The sequence below is a fragment of the Brachyistius frenatus genome, unplaced genomic scaffold (genome assembly GCF_029030835.1).
Source record: "Brachyistius frenatus isolate BFR_SWC_R1_liver_20210118 unplaced genomic scaffold, ASM2903083v1 Contig_215, whole genome shotgun sequence".
Taxonomy (NCBI): domain Eukaryota; kingdom Metazoa; phylum Chordata; class Actinopteri; family Embiotocidae; genus Brachyistius; species Brachyistius frenatus.
This window is the reverse complement of record NW_027210814.1, coordinates 415,191-439,076: the sequence shown is the minus strand read 5'-3', so window position 1 is coordinate 439,076 and position 23,886 is coordinate 415,191. Positions and strand designations below refer to the sequence as shown.

Genomic DNA, 23,886 nt, shown 5'->3' with positions numbered 1-23,886 from the left:
CTACCACCATCACTTTAATGTACATGTAGCTCAGCAAATGGCCAATTGCAGGCAAGTCTGTGTTATAGAAAGCTTTTATCAGAGAAAAAAAACAGTAAACCACAAAACCACAGGTGTATTTAAAAGCCTTCATTCGTGTGAGCACAAAACAAAACACATAGTCAAGCGGGGAACAGCAGGTGTTCACTTTCTGAGAGACCAACATATATTTATTCTCCCTTTTTTCAGTTAGGTTTGCTGTGGGTTTTGCATGTGGAAGACTTCAAGTTCCTTAATCGTTAACTCTGTATTACACCAAAGTGTGTTAGTGTCACGGTTTGCCACGGCAAACCACGTATGGTGCCTTAGATTTAGGCTACAAAATCCACGTGGTTAGGTTCAGGAAAACAGTGAGTTTGGGTTAAAATTTGTAATTTACTTATTTAGTTACTCAGCATATGTTACGCAAGTTAAATACGTTAAAGGGCGTAGATTTACTCTCAACATTGGTAGGGACACAGCATCAATGTTTAAAGGACAATGTTGCAGTGATATAAAAAAAAAATATATGGGGATACCTCATTATAACATAAATATGTACCCCTACACCCTCTGAATCCAAAGAAAAACATTTTAAATTTTGTTGAAAGTTCATCATGGATGGATGGAATTGCCGATAGCTAGTTTTCACCTCAGTAAAGCTAACCAGCATCATGACGTCATCAGGTTAGTTTTACTTTATTATCGTTTAACGTAGCGAGACCGCACGTAGCTTTTTGTCACATGATGTCTGAATGTAGAATAGCATTGTAGTATAATTAGTATTGAACTACAAACAGTCAGACACTTAAAACTTTAAAAAAAAACATTGACTTGCTTTCTTACTGACCCTAACCGGTGTCTCTGAGGTAAATATCCTGTGTCTATTTCATCCAACCAGCTCCAACGTCCGTACAATGCAGACTTTGTTGCGCTCTGTACTTGTCACATGACCTTCTTCTTATGCCTCAGTCGTCACCACGCTGATGCTAAAGAGTACCTTTTGCACATCTGTGACGCCAACAGCTTTGACAACATGGGTTTTATTTGATGCCCTAAGAATAAGAAGAGGACGGTCATAAATGCGTGTACTTTTCGGGCCAAGGTGTGACAAAACGTGACACTGACAGGGTATTCCCTAGTGAACGATTGTATTACAGTCTTTGGAGTGAGACCAAGCTGTAAAAGTGACTTTATCTTCTAATCTTGTAACACAATTTTTGTATACACACTAAACAGAGCTATTAAATGCATTATAATAATAATTTGGCTGTTCCCGAACAGTATAATAGATGCATCTATCTTGGTAGGGAACAATCATTTTGCTTTTTGTTCAGTCACTGATTCATTAGAGATTGAAAATGCACAACAAAGAGAACAGACATTGGTATTCAAAGCAGGATTTTCCAAATGAACAAAGAGGGGGAAAAAAATCAAGGCAAAATAATTTATTATCTCTAGAAATACAAAACAGGAGAAAAGTAAAGAGAGAATTTCACCGAGCCATACCAAAGATTAAATCCTGTTTGACAGTGATTTGTATATTCATTAACTACAGCTGACACTGTCCTGCACTCGCAGAAGAATGCATATGAAGGTTGGTGTGTTCATCTGTATAATAGACCTCATCTGATCCAGTAACACAATGTAACTGTTATTCTCGGGTGCAATTTTGTATTCGCATGCTGTGTTCGTCTCCTTATTCCAAGAGGACTCCTCGGCAGGTTGAATAATTTCTTTGGTTGTGAATGAGGTCAAAGGGTTGTGAGCAGGTTGGTCTGAGGAATGCAGCCAATTAAAGGTAGAAGGGGGTGCAGCTGGTTCCTGGACTGTATCATCCCATCTCTCAATACAGCAGAACATGCTCTGCCGAATCCATGACCAACTTAGCTTTTTATAGGAATGCATTATTCATACAATTTATAGCAATGCAATTGCTTTTTGTGAATAAACGATCAATGAAATTGATGTAATTAGAAATCTAGCAATTACATCACAGAAATCCCTTTGACTTCAACATTTTGGTGTCAGATTGTTTGCTGTGTTACTGGAAAATTAATAAGTGGCTGATATCAGTTTTTTTTTTTTTTTTTTAACTAGAGCTAAATTAGCTACTGATCATTTATTTAAGTTAAGTGCCCATCAACAGCCTTCTATATAGAAAGGTGGTAAATAAACTGCAAACATCCTTCAGAACTAATTAGCTATTCACTGTTGGTTTACGCTAGCCAACCTAGGCTAGCAGCACTCAGTGGTGTTGCACTTTAATGCTTTTCTGCACTGGCCTCACTTTTGAGACCCAGAATCTACATCCACTTTTCCATACAGAGCATGCTTTAACTCCAGAGTTTGCACTGCACCTCATCTTCATTTATGTTTTGCAGGAGCGCCACAGAACTTTTTCATGGCTGTAGTCGTCTTTATACGTTTCTCCTGTTCACGCCGTAGCTTCACATTTCACAACGCCACAAAGTTATACAGTGATCTTCTTCTCCCTGTGTTGTTTAATATCAGCTGGTGGACAATATCCCCACCTTCTAGTGGGAGTAATGCAAAACAACTAGGCGCTGGTAAAAACAGGGGGAATAAGGAAGGACGAAAGTCGCATACATTAATTAATTGTTTATATTTGACTATTCGAAATTAAAAAATCATGACCTATCCCATGTTGCTTCATTATGATCACCATGGATACTTATTTCGTGTCAATCTAATATACACTGTCCCTCTGCGATGAAAACTCACTGGTGTGGCCAAATTAGCACTTGAAAAAACAATTCTCTAACAAAAGCACTATTTACCAGTTTTACTAACATTATCCAGCCGTATTATCCTTTTTTTTTTTTTTTTTTTTTTTATGTAAGTATACGAACTTAACCAGATCAGATCTTCAGCAGGAACAAAAGGTCCAGAAACAGACCTAGGCAGTTTTGATTCTTTCATAGGATTATCAAAAGTATACTATTGCCAGTCTTATCCTTGAAACATAAATTCACATTAGTAATACCAAAGTGATGGAGAAGAGGCTGATTATATCACTGATGCTGAATGTGCTGTCACTGTGATCACAGGTCTGTAGTCGCACAACTTTAAATTTCATCGTTACATCACTTCAGTACACTCAACTTGCAGCACTGAGGTTGTAACGTACTGCCGCCCACACAGTTTATACCAGCTGTAATGACCTCTGACAAAACTGTCTGTGAATGTTCTGATTTCTGTTGTTACACATGTACATCTCCTTGTCGTCACTATGTTCAATTATCGGTGCCATACCTCTGTGAAAGAGAAACACAGGACGACAACTGACCGTGGCTGTAAGGTCCTGATGTTGTTTTGCACGGCTCTTTACCTCATATCACTTGTGCAATTTGTACGTGTATGTTTTTTTCTTCTTTTCTTTTTGGTGGCCTGGAACAATCCGCTGTCCAATTGTTCAGAGAGGTCTCTAATCCAGCCTTAGATCTGAGTTGTGCAGTGCAGCCTAATGGGATCGTAGTATTAACCCTGATGACAATACCACCAGCTGTCGCAGAGCCCCCTGTTGGCCACCAGTGGGAATGAGTCTGCAGGGGGAGAAGGAGGGTGGGGTGAGAGGGCGGAGGGGTTGACTGACAGGAAAAAGAGACAGACGCAGATTGACAGAGATAGTGAGTGTGTCTATGATGCTCTTAGTCTAATGTGAAACAACGAAGGAAGCAGGTCGGAGGAGAAACGCAGAAACTCCTGAAGTGCTTTATTTTTGGACGACTACCTCTTTAATTTTAATTAATTTTGCTTTTAATCTGCCATTAACCAAATCGCTTCTTTTTTTTTCCCTTTTTTATTTATTTTTTTAACTTTTTACTTTCTCAGTTGTTTTTTTGTCCAACAAGCCCTCCTTCTCTGTCATCAGTCTGTGTCCATTTATTTCACCCCACCTGCTGCATCCACACTCTGATATTTGCTCCTGTGTGGTGGCAGCTGCTGGATCTGCGTTGGCTCTAAATGGCTGAATAAGAGGTGGAAAGGGTGGGGGTTTGCTCTGGTGGTTTTATCTGAGGGGGTTGCGAAGTTGCAGTCAGGACCCGGACAAACAGGAGGAGGCGGCGGTGGAGGAGGATGGCGGTGGCACTGGATGAAGTGTGGGGACGGGTGAAGAACGTCTGCAAGCAGAACGGACTTCTCATCCTGTCTGTGCTGGCCGTGGTAATCGGCTGCCTGCTGGGCTTCTTCCTCAGAGGCAAGCAGCTCTCCGAGCAGGTCAGTTGATGGTTCTAATTGTGACCACCTGCCCCCCTCCCCCACTTCTAACACACACACTGCCCATTTGCCCTCCTGCCTCATCTTACCCCTCAGTGTGCCTCAGCGTGACCCCATGTGGATTCAGACACATAGAGATTACCCCACTCCCTGTTACCAGATCAACCTTTTTATCTCCGTGTGCTACACACCAACACACACACACGACTAACTTCATGACGGCACTGACTTAAATTCAGTCCCCTGGAGGCTTAGCCATATCCGCTTCATGCCGAACTCCAACCTTTGCTCTAAGCTGGCCATAATTCTAACTTCAATTTTAAAATCTCCAAATTAATTGTTAACTGTGTGGGGACTCGATTTTTTTTTTTTTTTCGTCCCCAGATGGCAGATAAGTCCCCAAAATGGGATAAATAAACAGAAAACACTCAACCACAAACAAATAGTCTGACCTTATAAATCAACGTCTATGTGCCCATCTTCCACCAAAACATAGGATTCATCACCACAGTCGGCCACATTAGAGCCATCAAGGTTAAAGAGATCCAATGCAATGAATACTGAATGTGCTTCAGACAGATGGATTGTGGGAAAATGACTGAAACACTGCAAAAGACAGCTAAAAAAAAGACAGCATCAGAAAGGATCCAGGGTTGGCTATTTTTGATGACGATGAGAATCATTAAAAAAATCATTATCAGTCTGCTATAGCGGGCACATTGTGGTAAAAGACAACCCAAACAGCAGGGGAATAGGGTTTTTTTCTGCCTTTTTGAATGCAAAACCATATCTCATTAGTGACTCAGATTGCCTATGGCCTGAGTGAATCCACAGGAAGGGATTGCTGGTGGAGAGATTAGTTGTCAATCAGTCATAGACACAGCTAGTCAACAGCATACCATTTGAGCTCACTTATGTAATTCTCAGAAGACTGAATGGAAAGTAAACACAAGCCAAACTGTTGTAAACTAACCTGAACCGGAAAGGTATCATCATAAAGGTCATAATGGGCCTTGCATCAAAAACGGAAATGTTATAAAATTGGATGATGAGGAGGTGGGTGTGTGTTTGCTTTTGTCATGATGATGTAAGTTGCTTGCCGTCGTTTGAGGATGCATGTGCGGTCAAACAAAGTTCTAGCGGGAGCCGGGGTAACTTCATTTGTGTGGTTTCCTGGTGATTTTTCTTCTCATCCATGTGTATGATAAACGCCAACCATGCTCTTTAACGACAATAGCAGCCATCTATTTCATATTGAGTGAATGTGTCCTTTAAGAGGAGTCGATTTGTTGATCTTATCATTTGTCATTAGTATGATCTCAGGTTTGGTGTAAAAGCAAATTATGTCAACTGTTCTACACGCAGAGTTTAGGACCCTCAATTTGAAACAAATAGAAAAAATTAGACTCACACTGACATCAAGAGGGGTAGTTGATGAGCTAGATGATAGGTTTGTGTGTGGGGGGGGAATCACATAGGAACAGCATTAGTGTCTGGATGTATCCTCATTGTGAAGCTATAGAAATTATATATGCTGACACTTTCTGATGTAAAAATAAACCGACAAAGAACCTGTTCAAGAAAAATAAAGAGAGGTCCATAAGTGAGCAAACGCCTACTTCACTCCTAAAATTGAAAAATCCCAATGTTTGAGTTCATCAGCAACTTACAGTGAAATGCTGGTGCAGTGAATTGCAAGCAAAATGGCTTTCATCCTCCCACAATCTGGTGAACATACTGTGAGGATGTATGTTCTCTTGGAGTCCAAGTGGAAATGTATTTTCTATACCTGCTACCTGACTGAAGTCGCAGCAGCCAATGGACTGGATCATCAAAGCGAACTGCTAAGATGTGTTATTACCCACAGTTCCCAGTTGCTGTTTTGTAGCTATAGGTGAGTGCAAGAGCAAGCTGTTGTGGGTGACATCAGCACAGAGAGGAGTGAACAGTGTAGAAGGTAGCAGAGGTTTGCAGCGATCACGACAAGAGCATTTAAAACTAGAAGATTACTTTTATGAAAATGGACAACACGTTAGTTATAATGGCAAGGAGGATTTATTTTGTTTTGTAGTGTTCACAAAATAAATGTGGCTTTACCTACTCGAAATCTGAAAGAGTTCCGTGTCTTGTAGCAAATGGAATGTTTTTTGAATATGGAAAGCACAATAGTTTTTTTAGAGACATTTAAAGAGCAGCCCACTGAGAGATTACTGTTGGTTGCAGGTTTACAATGGTTATTTGTTCTTTACAATGCAATACTTCAGGCTTTTGTATGACATACGTTCAGTGGTTCCAAAAACCCCTGAATGTGGGTTATGACAATTTCAATATCATTTAAACAAAGGTAAAATAAAAACTAATGCTATTTTGGAGCCAGCCTGATTATTCTGACCTTGGATCTGTCCTTAAAATGATCTAATCACATCTCTGCTGTCCTCTCCTGAGAGAGTCACTGCTGCCCTTCACAACCACAAGCTCTGTAGTTAGAGGCCATTGCAGTCAATCTGACTATACTAGAACTATGGCACAGAACTACAGGGACTGAATTACAACTCTGTTTTAGGCTTTTAAATGTCATTGACGTACAATAATTCTCGAGTCTTTGTACAATTATTTTGTTTCCAACCTGAAGTCCTTGGAACAGGTGCTAGCTCAGAGGCCATTTTGTGACTTCAGCTCTCTGTACAGCTTGTTGTGCTGATCAGAAATAGCTTATTAATCCTCAAACAAATAAACACCCAGCGCACTAAGTTCATCTCTCACCTCAATGAAAACACCTGATAACAACAGTCTAAGGTCATGCTATATAAGGCTGTCCTTAGCCACAGTAGCTAAAAAGCAAAATGCTAACTGATGTTTATCTGGTAGCCTATAATCATTAGCATGTTAGTTTATTTTAGCATGTCACCCATTGACATATATATGTCTATGCATGGTGACATGTCACTATGCTATCATTGTTTTCTTTTTGCATTAAAAAGCAAAACACAAATGGGACTTGTGTGTAAAACTGCTATTAAACAAGTAATTGGCTGTAAACCAAAGTAGTGGACAAATGTGATTTCAATATTATTATGCCAGATAAAAAGTCAAGGGATAATCAATCAACAGGCTTTATCCTCTGACAAAATTTCTTGACATGGACTTAAGCTGACAGTCAAGCTGACAGTGTCACACTTTCTATCAGGGATAAAACCAAATACTGATCATATCTTTGATCAATTCAATGAATAAATAAACCAAAGGCTCCAACAGAAATAAAGCCGAGCCTGCGCACCAGTTCATGTACTCACTCTCCACACCATCCACCAAACACATCCTTCCAATTTGGCTGTTTATTTCCCATCTCACTTTGTGGTGCACCACAGTATTGCATCCTGCTAAGCCCATTGAGCCCCACCACCCCCCACCTGTTGAACCCTACTTGAGAAGAACATAATATTCATTCATCCCAACATCTATGAGCAAATGGAGACTAGTCTGCGGGGCGAGATGAGGTCAGAGCCTTTATTCTAAGGCCTACACATTCAAAACTGAAAAGCATAAAAAGTTACAAAATTGTGGTGAATTTATAGTGCAGATTAAAGGTTACAGAAAAGCAGTGACATTTAAATATTAATTTGAATTGGAGGTAATGGCCAAAAGAAAATTAAATTAAAATGTTGTCATTGAAAAGCAGGTCTGCACCTCATGAACCGACAGTATCAAACAGTGTAAGAGAAGTCAGAGGAGGATTGCTTCTTAAATGGCACAAATAATATTTTGTATTCACTTTCTAGCCTTGATGGATGTAAGTAAAAACAGGGTTCATTAATTGATAGTCTAATTATAAAAAAAAAAATGACATGCCAGCTCCTGGATTTTATGTGTTTGCGCGCGCGCGCGTGTGTGTGTGTGTGTGTGTGTGTGTGTGTGTGTGTGTGTGTGTGTGTGTGTGTGTGTGTGTGTGTGTGTGTGTGTGTGTGTGTGTGTGTGTGTGTGTGTGTGTGTGTGTGTGTGTGTGTGTGTGTGTGTGTGTGCCAGCAGATGTCAGGGCTCAATGACAGCTGTGTCTGTCCTTTAAACACACAACACAAACTCTGTCTACTGTCTCCATACACTGTCCAACACCCCACCACCACCACCCACCCACCCACCCGACCATACTACTACTACTACTACTACTACCACCCCCACACACACACACACACACACACACACACGCACAGACACTCAGCCATTAGGCCTAAAAGCTCTCCCACTCCAAAACAAAAGCAAAAAGCTTTTATTACTCCATCATTTCACTGCACAGATGTGTACTTAAATTTCCTTCATTTATTTCTAATTCGTCACCTCTGTCCTGTTGTGCTGTGAGCTTTTTTCCCATCATGTCTCACTGTCATCCATTTGACTGACTTGATTAGGTACAGTGGGTACGGAAAGTATTCAGACCCCTTCAAATTTTTCACTCTTTGTTTCATTGCAGCCATTTGCTAAAATCAAAAAAGTTCATTTTATTTCTCATTAATGTACACTCAGCACCCCATCTTGACAGAAAAAAACAGAAATGTAGAAATTTGTGCAAATTTATTAAAAAAGAAAAACTGAAATACCACATGGTCATAAGTATTCAGACCCTTTGCTGTGACACTCATATTTAACTCACATGCTGTCCATTTCTTCTGATCCTCCTTGAGATGGTTCTACTCCTTCATTGGAGTCCAGCTGTGTTTAATTAAAATGATTGGACTTGATTAGGAAAGGCACACACCTGTCTATATAAGACCTTACAGCTCACAGTGCATGTCAGAGCAAATGAGAATCATGAGGTCGAAGGAACTGTCCAAGGAGCTCAGAGACAGAATTGTGGCAAGGCACAGATCTGGCCAAGGTTACAAAATAATTTCTGCAGCACTCAAGGTTCCTAAGAGCACAGTGGCCTCCATAATCCTTAAATGGAAGAAGTTTGGGACGACCAGAACTCTTCCTAGACCTGGCCGTCCAGCCAAACTGAGCAATCGTGGGAGAAGAGCCTTGGTGAGAGAGGTAAAGAAGAACCCAAAGATCACTGTGGCTGAGCTCCAGAGATGCAGTAGGGAGATGGGAGAAAGTTCCACAAAGTCAACTATCACTGCAGCCCTCCACCAGTCGGGGCTTTATGGCAGAGTGGCCCGACGGAAGCCTCTCCTCAGTGCAAGACATATGAAAGCCCGCATAGAGTTTGACAAAAAACACATGAAGGACTCCCAGACTATGAGAAATAAGATTCTCTGGTCTGATGAGACCAAAATTAAACTTTTTGGCGTTAATTCTAAGCGGTATGTGTGGAGAAAACCAGGCACTGCTCATCACCTGCCCAATACAATCCCAACAGTGAAACATGGTGGTGGCAGCATCATGCTATGGGGGTGTTTTTCAGCTGCAGGGACAGGACGACTGGTTGCAATTGAAGGAAAGATGAATGCGGCCAAGTACAGAGATATCCTGGAAGAAAACCTCTTCCAGAGTGCTCTGGACCTCAGACTGGGCCGAAGGTTCACCTTCCAACAAGACAATGACCCTAAGCACACAGCTAAAATAACAAAGGAGTGGCTTCGGAACAACTCTGTGACCATTCTTGACTGGCCCAGCCAGAGCCCTGACCTAAACCCAATTGAGCATCTCTGGAGAGACCTGAAAATGGCTGTCCACCAACGTTCACCATCCAACCTGACGGAACTGGAGAGGATCTGCAAGGAAGAATGGCAGAGGATCCCCAAATCCAGGTGTGAAAAGCTTGTTGCATCATTCCCAAGAAGACTCATGGCTGTACTAGCTCAAAAGGGTGCTTCTACTCAATACCGAGCAAAGGGTCTGAATACTTATGACCATGTGATATTTCAGTTTTTCTTTTTTAATAAATTTGCACAAATTTCTACATTTCTGTTTTTTTCTGTCAAGATGGGGTGCTGAGTGTACATTAATGAGAAATAAAATGAACTTTTTTGATTTTAGCAAATGGCTGCAATGAAACAAAGAGTGAAAAATTTAACGGGGTCTGAATACTTTCCGTACCCACTGTAGCCAGCTAACTGCTGCCATTGCTTAGAAAACCCTTGTTACACCTGATCGCTTTGATATCTTAAGAACTCAACACATTATCACCTTTAAAGTTGTCAAAGAAAGTTGCCTATTTACTCATACAGCAGAAAATTGTGATATATAACAAATGAAAAATATAGTTTTCCACTCCTATTATCTCTGTTTTGGTCTCCACCCAGTCCTGGGCAAATATCTGGTTAAAGTCCACTATCTTAACAGTTAATTATCAACTTTGTCTGTCTGTTTTTTGTTGTAACATATATCAAAGATTTTGCGCAAAAAACGTTGCAACTTTGCTGCAAACAATGTTGACAACAGTGAACCGAACCGAACCGAATTGGGTTGGAGAAGGAAGACCGTTATAAAAGAAGCTAAAGGGTAGCCAAGGATAACTGCAGAGACAAAGGGTAATTATCTGCAGGGTCACTATGAACAACACTGTTCAAATTAAACACAGTCCTTTGATCCACTGGTAACATAAAAATATTACAGCTTTAAGTGGAGTTTGTGAAGTGAAGTAAGTGAAGTTTGCCTTGAAGGGATAGCTCCATGACATAGCTATAAATGTAACAAAGATCTGGAGTCAAGTTCAAGTAATCTTTTCTTTTAGCAACATATTTTTTTGTTGCCATGCTTTGCTTTATTCCAATATTTTTCTGTGTCCATGGCACAGTTTTCAAACTAGATTACTTTCAGGTTTCCACCCATTTGATTTTGACTGGTATGCCTTCACATGTTAGTCTGAAAAGAAAAAATCCTGATCATTTGCTGGTTTCAGCAAAAGCTCCTACCAGGTCTTTTTTATTCTTACTTTACTGAACCTTTTTTTTTTTTTTAGAGCTTGCTTATGAAAACATGGCATTAAAAAATTGGAAACGTCATTTTCAGTATTGACAGTATGGATATAGTATAGTAACAACTTTCAGCTCATGATTGAACTCATGTAATTAAAAGGTAACAGATGTGACCAAACAAACAGAAGACTTGCCAATCAAACATTTAGGTTTAATGGCTTAAAACCCAAATTTTGTTGAAGAATTACTTGAAGAGAAAACAAAACTGACAACACTTTGCATCAATTCAATGCCCAATTGTTTCAGTGTTATTTATTACTTGTATAAGAGCCAAAGAATCCACTGCCCCTTTGCTCCCTTTTTCTTTTCCTGTGACAACCTTCAGTGCAGCATTCAGACCTGCAACGCAATGTTTGAAGTCCATTAAAGTTTTCTATTCTGTAAGTTACAAACGAAGGCAGTGGTCTCTCAAGGTCTGGTTTTGAAAAAACAACAACTTATTTTTGCAATATTTTCAATTTGTCTGGTAAAAAATATTCATCATGATAATGTGAAAAAAAAACATGTTTTTCTCTGCCGCTTGCAGGAGGTGAAATACTTCCAGTTTCCCGGAGAACTGCTAATGAGGATGCTGAAAATGTTAATTTTGCCCCTCGTCGTATCCAGGTAGGCGTAACACAACTCTGCACCACAACAACAAACAAAACACACACACGCCATGTGTACCAAAAGTTGAACTGGATAGAAGAGTCAATTTATTATTTGTGAGGCTCTTGGTGTTCAGTGCTGGAGAGTTTCCAACAAAGAATTAAAAAGGAGCTGCAGAAAACAAAGAGGTGTGCACTACAGTTTCATACCAAATACTATACAATATCGTGCTCAGATGAACTGCAGCAAATTAAACTGAAAAGTAAACAGAGGGAATATGCAGTTCTCCAGGCAAGTATCCTTGTCACTGCTTCATGTCCTTCTGACTCCAGAAATATAAAGTGGGTTTTTCTGTCATGTGCTGACAAATTATTTTACTTGGAGCGTCCTGTTGCCTCTGGCAGTGGCTAAGATTACTATGAAAATGTACCTCGCTAGTCTCACCTTGTTTTCTTAATAGATGAAATATAAAATCTGAAAATCCTCGGAGCAATTTGGATGTTCTGCTCAGAACGTCGGGACTGTATCAGAATGAGGCGTTGGATTTTTAGCTTGTAGTAACTACAGTGTTTGATTGACAGGCCTGTGGTGCAGTCAGGTTACAGCTATCAGAGGGCGAGACGTAGTATCGTTGGGTTACCAATCTGGCAGTCGGCTCATCCACCCACAAGGCAATTTAAAAATAGAACTTCAAGCAAGATTGAAAAGAATATACGAAAGGAGAAGATAAAGAGCAGACATTGAGTTTTTCTTTCATAAAGTTGTCAGATAACTTCTGTAAAAGTGAACATACCCAAATCAATGGTGCATATGAATATCTCATCATACTTTCTCCTTAATGGCGATTGATGTACATGAAAAACACAGCCTCTATGAGATTTTTCCTGCACCCAGTTACCTTTGTCAATATCAAGGATTAAAGAGTCATGTTCGTATAAGTAAAGCTGGTGATCTGTTATAGCTTCAGATGCATTCTTAGTGGGGCACCGCCTGCCAGGTTCTCCAGTTTGATTATTTTAGTCCCAAAGCTCTTAGTTGCCTGCATGAGGTCAGTGTTGTCCCCAACACACACACACACACACACACACACACACACAAACAAACACTCACACACACACACACACACAAAAAAAAACCTCCCAAAACAAATCATGCAAACGCACCGGTTACATGCAGGCTGCTTTGTGCAATAAGCTACTTACAATCTATGCAACAGCAAAGACTGGATGAGAAGTTAATCCTTCCTCTCTCTGTCTCTCTCTGTCTGTCTCGCTCTCTGACTTTATCTCTGTCAGTGTTTATGTGCTCTTCTCTTGAATATTTTCTCCCTCTGTTTTTTTTTTTCTATGCTTTTTAAGGCAAAGGGCAGTGAGGTTATGTGTTATTTATATATGGTCATAATCGGTTCTCCCAGTTTCACCGATTCAAAACAGAGGATCACTCGAGTTCGCTGCCAAACCTGAGGCACGTGAGGCCGAGAGACGTTACCTACAACTAATCTGAAACGGTGCCCGCAGGCATGTGGCCAAACGCAGCCAAGTCCCGCACGTCCACTTCGGCACACAGGAATACGTAACAGCTATCAGGGCAAATATCCACCACTCGAAGCATAGTCTCAGTCTGCTGGAGCTCCTGTTGAGTCTGCAGCTCCGCTGATTGTTCTCGGTGCCTGCTTGTGACTTGATGGAGGCCATGATGGATAATGAAGGTGGTATACATGGCATGCTGTTTCACAGCTGTTGGTCTTCGACTAATCATCATTGACCCACTCCCAGCCACTTAGATATGATTTGCAGGCTATCGCCATGTCTTTACAACCCCTTTGCTGACATGCATGGCAATCCAGCCACAGATGCAAATGCAGTCCTGGTGGGTGTCCTGCTTTTGGCTCTCCTCCTGCTCCTCTGCCATGCCCACTGACAGCAGCACAGAGAATCTAGACTGGGATGCAGAGACCGGCTGCTTGACACGGTGAATAGTACAGTACGGCTTATCTGGGGTTGAATATCCTCCCCAGCCCTATAGCCAGTCTGTCCCCATTTTTTCTCCTCCCAGCGCCATCTGCGCACCAGCCAAAGCGGAAACCAGATTATCCCATGAACGCGTCATGCAGAATCAATGGCCACCACCCTTACTGCCTCCTAATCTCCCATGTTTCTTTAATTTTGGAAAGGTCGTCATCCAAATCTTGTTGTAATAGAAACCAATTTTGACAAAATAAAGATAAAAATAAGTTTTGATTTGACTTATCCAAAGAGAGCATTTGCAGTTTAATAGAAGGCCAGGAAGCTTTGAGTAACCAAAGCTCAGGCTGAAAAAACTGAATCACATATAACCTGGAGGAATTTTTATTTTTTAAATGTGATGCTACTGTGGGTGTGTTATTGTCTGAAAATGTTTGTACAGTGCGTTGATATGGTAATTTAGCAGTGGGTGTGCTTCTCAGGCATTTGTTGTTTTTTTTTGCATGCATGCATTTTGGCATCAAGCTTTTATGCTATTCATATTTTTTTTTTTTTTTTTTTTTTTTAAGTGTATCTGAAAGATTTAGATCTATTTGGTTTTTCGTGGAGCACGGTGTATTTTTTCCAGTTTTGTTATTTTATTTCTGTATCCTGCTATGATTTATTTCATCCCTGGTTATTAGTTTTCAAACTGAAACTACCCAGCGTGTTAGGAAAAGGCTGTTTTAGTCATGTTTATTACAGTATGTGTGAATCAATATCTGGCCGTCACAGCGTTCCTATCACAGCCTGATTTCAGTCCTCACACAGATTTGGTCAATTTCCCACTCCAGCTCGGTAGACAGATGTTCCCTGTGAATTTGTAATCTACAATTGGATGAGTGAAAAGAAATTTGATTGTAGCTTCAGAATCAAGTCTTTGCACCTTTTTCCTTCATTTTCAGAGTTACTCAGTGAATCACATTGTGATAATTACTGCAGACATCAGGCTGCGAAAATGATTTCATATTGGAGACGCGCACGTGTCCATCTCTTCAGCTTGATGCCTATTTTGTTTTCCAAGTTGTCAGACACTGCAAGGACACCAGAGGAGTTCATTTATAATCTTTCTTACTAATTTCTTTGAGTACTCTCTCTACACGACTGTTGAGGAACAATGTCTTATCATCTACTGAATGTCGGTGAGACCGCTGTTATGAACTTCATTACAGAGTATTTAACACTGAAAAGCAAACATTTGAATCTTCTTAAAAGACAGGCTAATCCGCTAAACGATGTTTCCGATGCATAAATTTATGCATTTAGCTCTTCACTGCTAGGACAACATGTTGTTGAAGTGTGTATTCTCTTGAGAGTAAATGGCTGTCTGAAGCCTGGTTTGCACCAATTAAAACTGTGCAATTTCACAACCAATTTAATTCATTCTAATTGAATGGATGGGTTTTTAGAATTTGCATGCAAGAGATAAGTAACTTTGAATCACAATTAAGCTCCAGTGAACTTTGACCTGCAAATTTAACCAACATCAGGTCATCTTAATGACAACAGATCTCTAAGGGACTGAAGGAAAGTCCAAAATGGAGGAAGCATGGAGCTTATTTGCTGCATTACATCGCTTTTATTTATTCTCCTTATTGTCCTGATTGACAAAAGAGCAGTAGGGTGCAGACAGCAATCAGCGGTTCATTATGTCTTCTGAATAGAAATGCGTTTCCTTAGTGACTGAGACAAGATAACGTGTACAATAGAATATATTCTGCTATAGGGGGAAAAAAATGCTCTCACAAGTTTGTATTTCTTTAACCCAACCACAACCATCTTGGGCAGCCCTAAATCAGGGGGTAGCATTGGCACCTTTGCAAAATAGTAAAGGTTTAGTGTGTCAGCAGCCGTAGCCCTATACAAAAACACTGCATAATTTGTTTTTGAGTTTTCTTTGTTAAACATCCATTCTTGATCAAAATATTGTCACAACAGCTGATACCGTCTTGTTTTTTCGGCCTCATCCGCTCACTAATGTTATTAGACTTAGATGTTATTAGAGTTTTGTAGCGGTGCACTGAAAACAATTTGGAGTGACTTTTCCTTAGAAAAAGCTCGGTAACAATTTCCACACAGAAATCCTTTGTAATTTTTACTCAGTTAATACTCCAGTAAAATTTACTTACTATTAATATTTGCAAAATCAAAAGTCGTCAAATAGATTTTACTAGCAATTATCTTCCTTAGACTCAAATTTGACTCTCCCTTTGCGAGTAAATTTCAATCAGATTACCTTTGTATGTAATTACAAAACCTGAATAAAAAATACTTGGTCTTTCAGGTTCAAATAAGTATCTGTTCTTTACTTTATTTCAACAAGCTTAAGTAATATTTACATAATATTTCATCCACTCACTACTCTACAGCATTACTATAATATGGATTTGTTGCATTTTAAACATAGGTTACTTTTCACTCAATCAAATTGTCATAACATAAGGCTTCTGAAAAATATGAAATAAAACATGTTTTTTAACAATAGCACCTTTATTATGCTTTACCCAACACTGGTGAAAGAGGTCGTTTCCCACAGTAGTCCAACAAATACAGTCAAGTTAAGTGCTGTCAATGCTCATTTAACAACTTTCATTAAAACATTTAGTCTGATTTAAAAACATTTTCAAAATGGACATGTGACATCTGTGGTGCATATGATGTCTAAAAGAGATAGTTTGAATTATTTGATGTGGGGTTGTATGACATACATATCAACAGTCAGTGTAGTAGCTGCAGTAGATGGCTGTAAATATTTGAAAGTTAGTGGGCCATTGACAGCTGTAGGATCCACTTTCATCCAATGAGGAAACAGGACCGGGTTGTGAGATCCAGATGAGTGACATTAGCCGGTACTGAGGATTCAACATCTGATACTTCAGCAGAACCAGAGTTTGGAAAAGTGGAGAGTCATTACAAGCCTGAGTGTTGCCTTTTCTTGTACTTCAATGTAACTCAATGTGAAAAACTATCCAAGAAAAATATCCATGTCTTCATGTGACTGCCATCATCTCAAAATGATGCGAAGCTTTGCGGGGATACCCATCTCAACAGGAAGAAGCAACGTCTGAAATACAGAAATGAATCAGCTTGAAATAGATCCTTGTCACCAATAAGTGAAATATCTTTATGTTACTAAGTACAACAGACCAAGATCATGCTTTCCATTCAAAACAGCAAATCAACTGCAGATAAATATTAGACAGGAACCCTCATGCAAATAAGAGTGTGCTGGATATTTGTTAATCTGAAACAACTGACCCACGCCACATAATTTAGCCACTACATTTATCAGCAGCAAAGTATGTTGCAAAGAAGTCAAGTAAGGCATTTTGGCTAGCAGAAGATGCAAACAGCATGAATCTAACTCTTACCAGTTCTGTAAAACCAACACATCCTCTTCTGCAACCGAAAACCTGGTCACAAACGTAAGCAGCGCGTGTCTCGAAGCCACAGACTGCAGAGAAAAGATGGAAGCACTTATGCCAGCAAGATGACCAGCTAACTAGCAAACTAACCTGATAAACTTGTGCTGATGTGAAATATCAACTACTGAAACATGGACTTTAACCAACTGGCAAAGAACAATAAAAAGTAAAAAGAAAATGAATCACATAATTTACCCCCACAGCGCCACATTCATTAAATTACTTCTCAAAGGAGCATAAAACCGTTGACGGTGGAAGTCTGCAGTCCTGCCAGGGTCCGGCTCATGTCTGTGAGGGAAAAGAGCGCCAACTCTCCCATGACATGACCGGCTGGGCACGCGCCGGATTCACTTGCTTTGCTTGAGTAAACTTTACTTTCTTGTGTCAGGTTTTGCAGACAATGTGGGAGTTAAGTAAATATTACCTTGTGTGAATAATTCAATTTACTTATGAAAAGGAGGATACATAACTACAAACAAACGCCAAGTAACAGATTGAATAAAAGGTGACATTATGAAGTAAAAAGCACTTAAATAATAATTTGTTATAGAATTGAGTTAGTTGAGGTAATAATTACGGGGCCAAAATAAATTTCAGTCAGTAACTTTTGTGCAAATGAACATTAATCAATCTGTCTTGCTCTTTCACTAGAAGTATGTGCTGCATAATAATTATGATTTGCCCCCATGCTTTTATAAGCACTCAGCTTTTCACATGTCCCAGCATGACTTCTTCCTGAGAATTGTTTGAGACTAAAGAAACCAAATTAAGAAGGTGTAAGTGTTTGGTAGAAATTATATATTTGTTTTTAATAAGACATGCAGTTTTGGAACATTTCAATAAAGACAAATTAAGATAACCTACATAAAATTGATTGTGACATAAAAAACATAACTGTCCAAGGTGGGAAGGTGGTATATATACACCTGTCCAAATCATTTAAATTGTGTGACGTAAAATAAAACAATCATTTCAAAACTGGAACGGTTTATGTGCCTGGTAGACCTGTCTTGAGATTAAATATGAGGCCTTGACTGCTTTGGCCCCAGTTGCTCCGGTGAAGGTAAAATCACGGCGCACGTCAGACCGAGTGACCCAAGATGTAACAGATAACCTGTCAGCGGCGGGTGGTTTTCATTAATCCTGCTGACACCACTGGTGGTGGTGCGAACTTGTTTTAGTCGAACATTTACATGTGGGGAGGTGAACCCTGGGAAGATTCCTGCAAAGGACCAATCAGAACTGAGGAGTCCTGCATTGTTGTATGATTCAAATCTTCATTAAAACTTGCTATTTTTACCATCTTGGTTACTGGCTCAGAAGATGTTATTCTTGCTTCCCCTTGCCATGGAGATTTTAAAAATGCCACCATGCAGATACAGGTGGGGCAGGACAATGTTGCTTGAAATAGTCGACCATTTGCAGGTTTATGAGTCAGCTTAGATAAAATACCAGAAGGAAGTCAACAGCTCAGCAGAGAGAAAATAGAGAGCTACTCAAGGATTTTGTGACTGACTCGTGCCACTGTAACAAGCCATCGCAAAGCTTTTGAAATCTAACAAATAATCAATCTGACACTGCCTCTTTCTGCTGTGACCAGGCCATGGCCCTGATCCGTGGAGAAAAGTAGATCCACAGATATAACCTCAAATGTATGCTGCATGGTGTTATTGGTTTGCCCAGCATGTCAGGCAGTGGAGTCAGATGAACAAGAGATTTATAGATAATTGGTTTTCTTAATCTCAGCATACAGAGAGGCAGATAAACAACAGTGTCAAAGCAGAGCGATGAGGATTTCTCTTCCTGACTCACCCTGATTGCCATAAAAGAGTGAAATCAGGGAAACAAATGATTAAATCAGTGGTTTATTAAGTTCAATAGTTTCCACTGAGTTGCCCTGGCTTCACCTTGACTGGTGTTTCCTTCATACTTGTATCAACTTTCATTCAGTACGAGCGTCTGCAGGCTGACAAGCATGTTATTGGGAACTGAATAATGGGAGTCTTGATTAGATTTAACTTGGCACAATTTATTGACACAACTTGACAGAAAGTGGATTTTCTTTTTCTATATGATTACTCAGTGAGCTGGTAAACCCTGTGACTATCTTCTCAAGGATGCTCTAATTCATGGACTGAAGGAATTGATGAGAAAAAAGACGTCAAAGTAAAAACCTTGAGGGAGACGTTATTATCGAGTTTACATAATTCATCTGTTGTGGCAGCTTGGTGGGAATGAATTTGATTTTGTACGAGCTGTTGAGAGCTGAATCTGTCATCAGTGTGTTCAGTAACGATCAGAGTTGCTGAAGCAAAGGCCGCCGTGTCACAACTACATGCCGTGGATAACTCGTTTCCAAGGAGCCTCGGCCTTCTCTCTTTCATCTGGATGTGGGATTAGTGTAATTCTCTTGCTCAGCAAAGGTGGAGCGGGGAGGACTGTAAGCCCCATATGGTCCAAAAATCGTGTCGCAGATCTGCCGTACGTGTGCCGGAAACAAGGCGGCTACACATGGCAGGCGGCGCGCTGTAATCCCACCTTGCCTCAGATATCAGAGATGTTATATCAGATACTCGTGGTCGGTATCAAAAGTCCCATTAGATACAGCTCGCGTCCACGGGAAGTATTTTTCCTCTGATATCTCAAGGCTTTCGGCGCTCACCAGAAGAAAAAAAAAGAAGAAGAAATGCAGGGATGTGGTTTTATCTTATCTTGACTCCCTGTTTTTGTGGCTTTAATTTATTAAAACCATTCCCACTCCAAAAAACCCATTCAGTACATGATATGCTCTACATATTGCTGTTTACAGGCTGGTTTAGACTTGCACACAGTGACTGGTTTCCAACATAGGGATCAAGACCTACCAGCAGGTTTCAACAAAACCTCTAAGGGGTCCCATTAAAGGTGACTTCACTTTGATTTTGAATTTACTGGCTTTGACCTGTTATGCAGATACACTAGTAGACATGACTTGATTATAAATGGCTGCTATAAATATCTTATTAAAATATCAATATCCATTTATAAATGAAATACATGAATATGTGTAAGAAGAAGGTGTAACCCCTTGGTAATGAGACACCTTTTTATAGGCCATCAGTTGTGACTGAACCAGCTGATATTAATTAGGACTGACAAGGGGCCAGATTGCTTTCTAATTACTGATAGATTTCAGCTGTTGGCTTGGCTTGGCTTTCCATGCCATTTTGCACCTCCCTTTCTTCATGTGTTCAATACTTTTTTCCCCCTGTGTCATTTCACATTATTACACAACTTAATTTCTGAACTTATTTGTTGTGGTTTCTTTGTAAATATGGATTATCTGGGTTGTTACCAACATCTGGTGAACATTTCATGTCAATAGCACCTCTGGAAATATAGTTACTGAGAAAAATGGTGACGTGTTCAATACTTATTTTACCCGCTGTATGTATCAAAAGAGAAAATAACAAACTGTTTTCCACCACCTCAGTTTGACATTCAACTCATGACGTGTTGATTTTTCTGGAAATCATTTAAACCCCCCCGAGCAGCTCGGGGCGAACCCTTTGGTCATCACTTGCTGCACTTGCATTTGTTGTCAGATACAGCGCCGGCTACAAGGTTTATTCACAACAGCTGTGCAGCATTCTGCGATTGTGATTCCAGTCACATCATGACACTCCATTGAAAAACAGACAAAAGTGGATCACCTTCACGGTGAATTTCAAGAGCTGTTCTGTTTAACTAGTGCGGCTGGAACAACTCGCGTGTCAGTCCATTTGCTGCAGAATATACAGTACGTGGTGAGAATTCATATCGTGATGGCTGGATAATAAATTACATTTACTTTGGTTTCACAGTAACCGGCTCCATCATTATCTCATTTGCACCCGTTAACGCTGTGCATTCAGTCAAAGTCTTTTACCACACATGCAGCAATTTATTACTATAATTGCATTCGAATTGCATGTTGGTCTGAAGAGAAATTATGAAAAATAAATTATAAATGTTTGATTCACCTTTAAACAACATTTGTCTCCATTTGTTTCTGTCAAAAACACTAGAAATACCAGCATGAAGAAGATAAATTGGTACTTTTAAAATCTGTAAGTAAAATATGCGTATTGATACAGAAAAACTGTCTTCCTGGGAAGCCTTTGGGATTGTAAAGATCTGATTTTAAAGCAACAAATACAGATAGGTTCCTCACTCAGTTTAAAATTACAGATTTTAAATTGCGAAATGCATGAGCCAACATGCATAGGCAAGACATCTGAAATCAAAAGCCTCGTAGCAATAAAAAGAAAGCCACAGGGGTTGTGAACCTCACTGTTTGCAGAGTACTGAGAGCAGGGTCAGCTGCATATCACCATCTTTGCATTCAGTGGGTCAGATACCTCCCAGCATCAGGCTTCACTTTATTTTTCATGTGTGGGAGTTAGCAATTATAGTAGTAGGCTGGAAAACCTGTGGTAAAATAAAAAAATATCCCTACGTAACAAACCACAAGTTACTGTTGCAAAAGACTGAACATTTTACAGAGCTGAATATCTTACTAGATAAATATAAAAAGGCTGGAAAAGGTTTGTTTTTGCAAGTTATCATTTACTTGTTTACTCACGGGCACAGGAATAACCAGTTTGTAGTGTCGGATAAATGGTGACACATTCAGAGCTATCCAGACAAGCTGCAGTCAGCAGCAGCTGTTAAGCAGCTTCAATGCTAAGTAACTGCACTTAAAGGAATAGTTCAACATTTTTGAAACTACGCTTATAAACTTCCCTACTAATAAATGAGAAGATTTTGAAAAGAAACATATCAGTTGGTCATATTTTTTTAAATATTTTGCCTATTAATTAATCATTTGGTAAATAGATGCTTAAATATTTACTCATTTTCAGGCAGCATTTGCCATTATCCTGCCAGCAAGATGTGTTAAGGTTCACAAGGAGAACCCAAATGCACATCAATGAGGCAGGAAGTTAAGGAAAAGAGAGAGATTTTACCCAAGAGGTGAGGCAGTCCAGTGGAAACACAGGATGAAAGCTGGAGCCAAAATCTCCTAAAAGACAAATAAAAATAACCAGTGGGATAAAGAACAAGTCATGTATACTCAAACACAACTACCTGATGGGGAAACTTAAATATTTATTCATTTTACAGAAACTAGAGGCTCAATTATTTGTATCTAAACCACAGTAATGGGACTCATCTCTGGCACCTGATGTACCTCTACCATCACATGCGTGTTCTCAACAGTATGTGGGCGTTGTCTAAGAGAGGCCATATTAAGAGGGGCCAGAGCCTAACAAGCAGGATTTTTAAGTTCACCAGGATGTTCTCTATTGATATACAGGATTCATGCTCAGTATTGTTTGACATATTTTAAAAGACATGTCATATATTAAAGAAGGCACTATCAATTCACTTTAAAAAAAAAAAAAAAATAAAAAAGTTGCTCTAGAAGTAAGGTGGTCAGTTGCCTTTCAAGTGTTTCATAAAAGGTCTAATGTCATAGTGCCCAGAGCCAACTATTTAAGCAGAGCATTTGTATCAACGATACCATTTTCTTTGGTTATGGAAATATGATCAAATCATCAGCTGAATATGCTGCTGGAGAACACAAATCATAAACAGGCCAGGTTTCACCATCAGCTTTTTTATTCACTTGTCTGTGTACTAAGAACAATAAATAACAAGTGTGAAAACAGCTAGCATGGCTTCTTTGTTCAAAGGGAAAACTATTCAGCCACAAGCACCTCAGTTGTCAGCAGCAGTAACTTCCTGGCTTTCTTATTGAGAATATAAATGAGAATGGGGGGGGGGGAGGTAATCACAGTGGGCATGTTTTCTAAATGTCAGACTCTTCTTCATTGTTAGACTGTGTTATTTTCTTTTCCTCTTACAAATTTAAAGTTACAAACTGTTAGAAAAATTACTCAGAGGCTGGATTCAAAATCAAACACATCGGACATTCATTCTTGCAAGAAGGAGCAAATACATGTCCACTCAAAGAAGGATGTCCAGCATTGCTCAACGTCTCTCCTCCGTAGGGCAGCTTTTATACAGTGTGACAAACAGTTGGCAGTCACCCCCACTCCCTCTGTACATCTGTTTTTGTAAATCACAGATAGTACTGAGTGAGGTCGTAGGTCACAAGATCAAGACACGGAGACGTCGTGTCCGAGACCATGCTGTGTACAGATAAATACTGAGTGAAGTAGTAGGTCACAAGATCAGGACATATGGACGTCGTAAAATAAGGACATATGGATGTCGTAAATTAGACGATGCTGTGCACAGATAAATGGGTCCTTCCTGAGACAATAGGAACATGTTGTGCAACAGATAGACAAACATTCGACAAGTATGATGAGTTCATTATTTTTCCATCACAAACACACCTCCACTTGGTTCAATACGCTCAGGTGGTGTGGCTGCTAAACAGTCCAGTGTGACCAGCAGTTTACAGCAGCTAACGTTAGCTTATGTCAAACTTTATATTGCTGACTTTTCGTTACTTGTGATGACTTTTTACACCATGGTATTGCATTTGCCATTATCCTCTAAGAGCCATGTGTTGAGGTTCATAAGAAGAAATGCACATCACTGAAGCAGGAAGTCCAGGAAAACAGAGCTTTACTCACAAGCCCTGGTTCACTAGAAACAAGGCAGTCCAGTGGAAACACGGGATGAAGGCTCCAGCCTAACAAA

At 39.8% G+C, this 23,886-nt stretch overlaps 2 protein-coding genes across 2 annotated transcripts in view; one reads left to right on the top strand and one right to left on the bottom strand.

Moving 5' to 3' along the window:
* The window catches only part of LOC138633300 (leptin receptor gene-related protein), a 174,482-nt gene extending 158,828 nt beyond the window's left edge, over window positions 1-15,654 (bottom strand). Inside the window, exon 1 of the mRNA XM_069719460.1 lies at window positions 15,646-15,654. The gene's annotated coding sequence lies outside the window, so the exon portion shown is untranslated. The remainder of the gene's footprint in view (window positions 1-15,645) is intronic.
* Window positions 4,120-23,886, top strand: part of slc1a7a (solute carrier family 1 member 7a) — a 33,636-nt gene continuing 13,869 nt past the window's right edge. Inside the window, exons 1-2 of the mRNA XM_069719457.1 lie at window positions 4,120-4,260; window positions 11,701-11,780. Of these exons, the coding sequence (XP_069575558.1) occupies window positions 4,120-4,260; window positions 11,701-11,780 (221 nt within the window). The remainder of the gene's footprint in view (window positions 4,261-11,700; window positions 11,781-23,886) is intronic.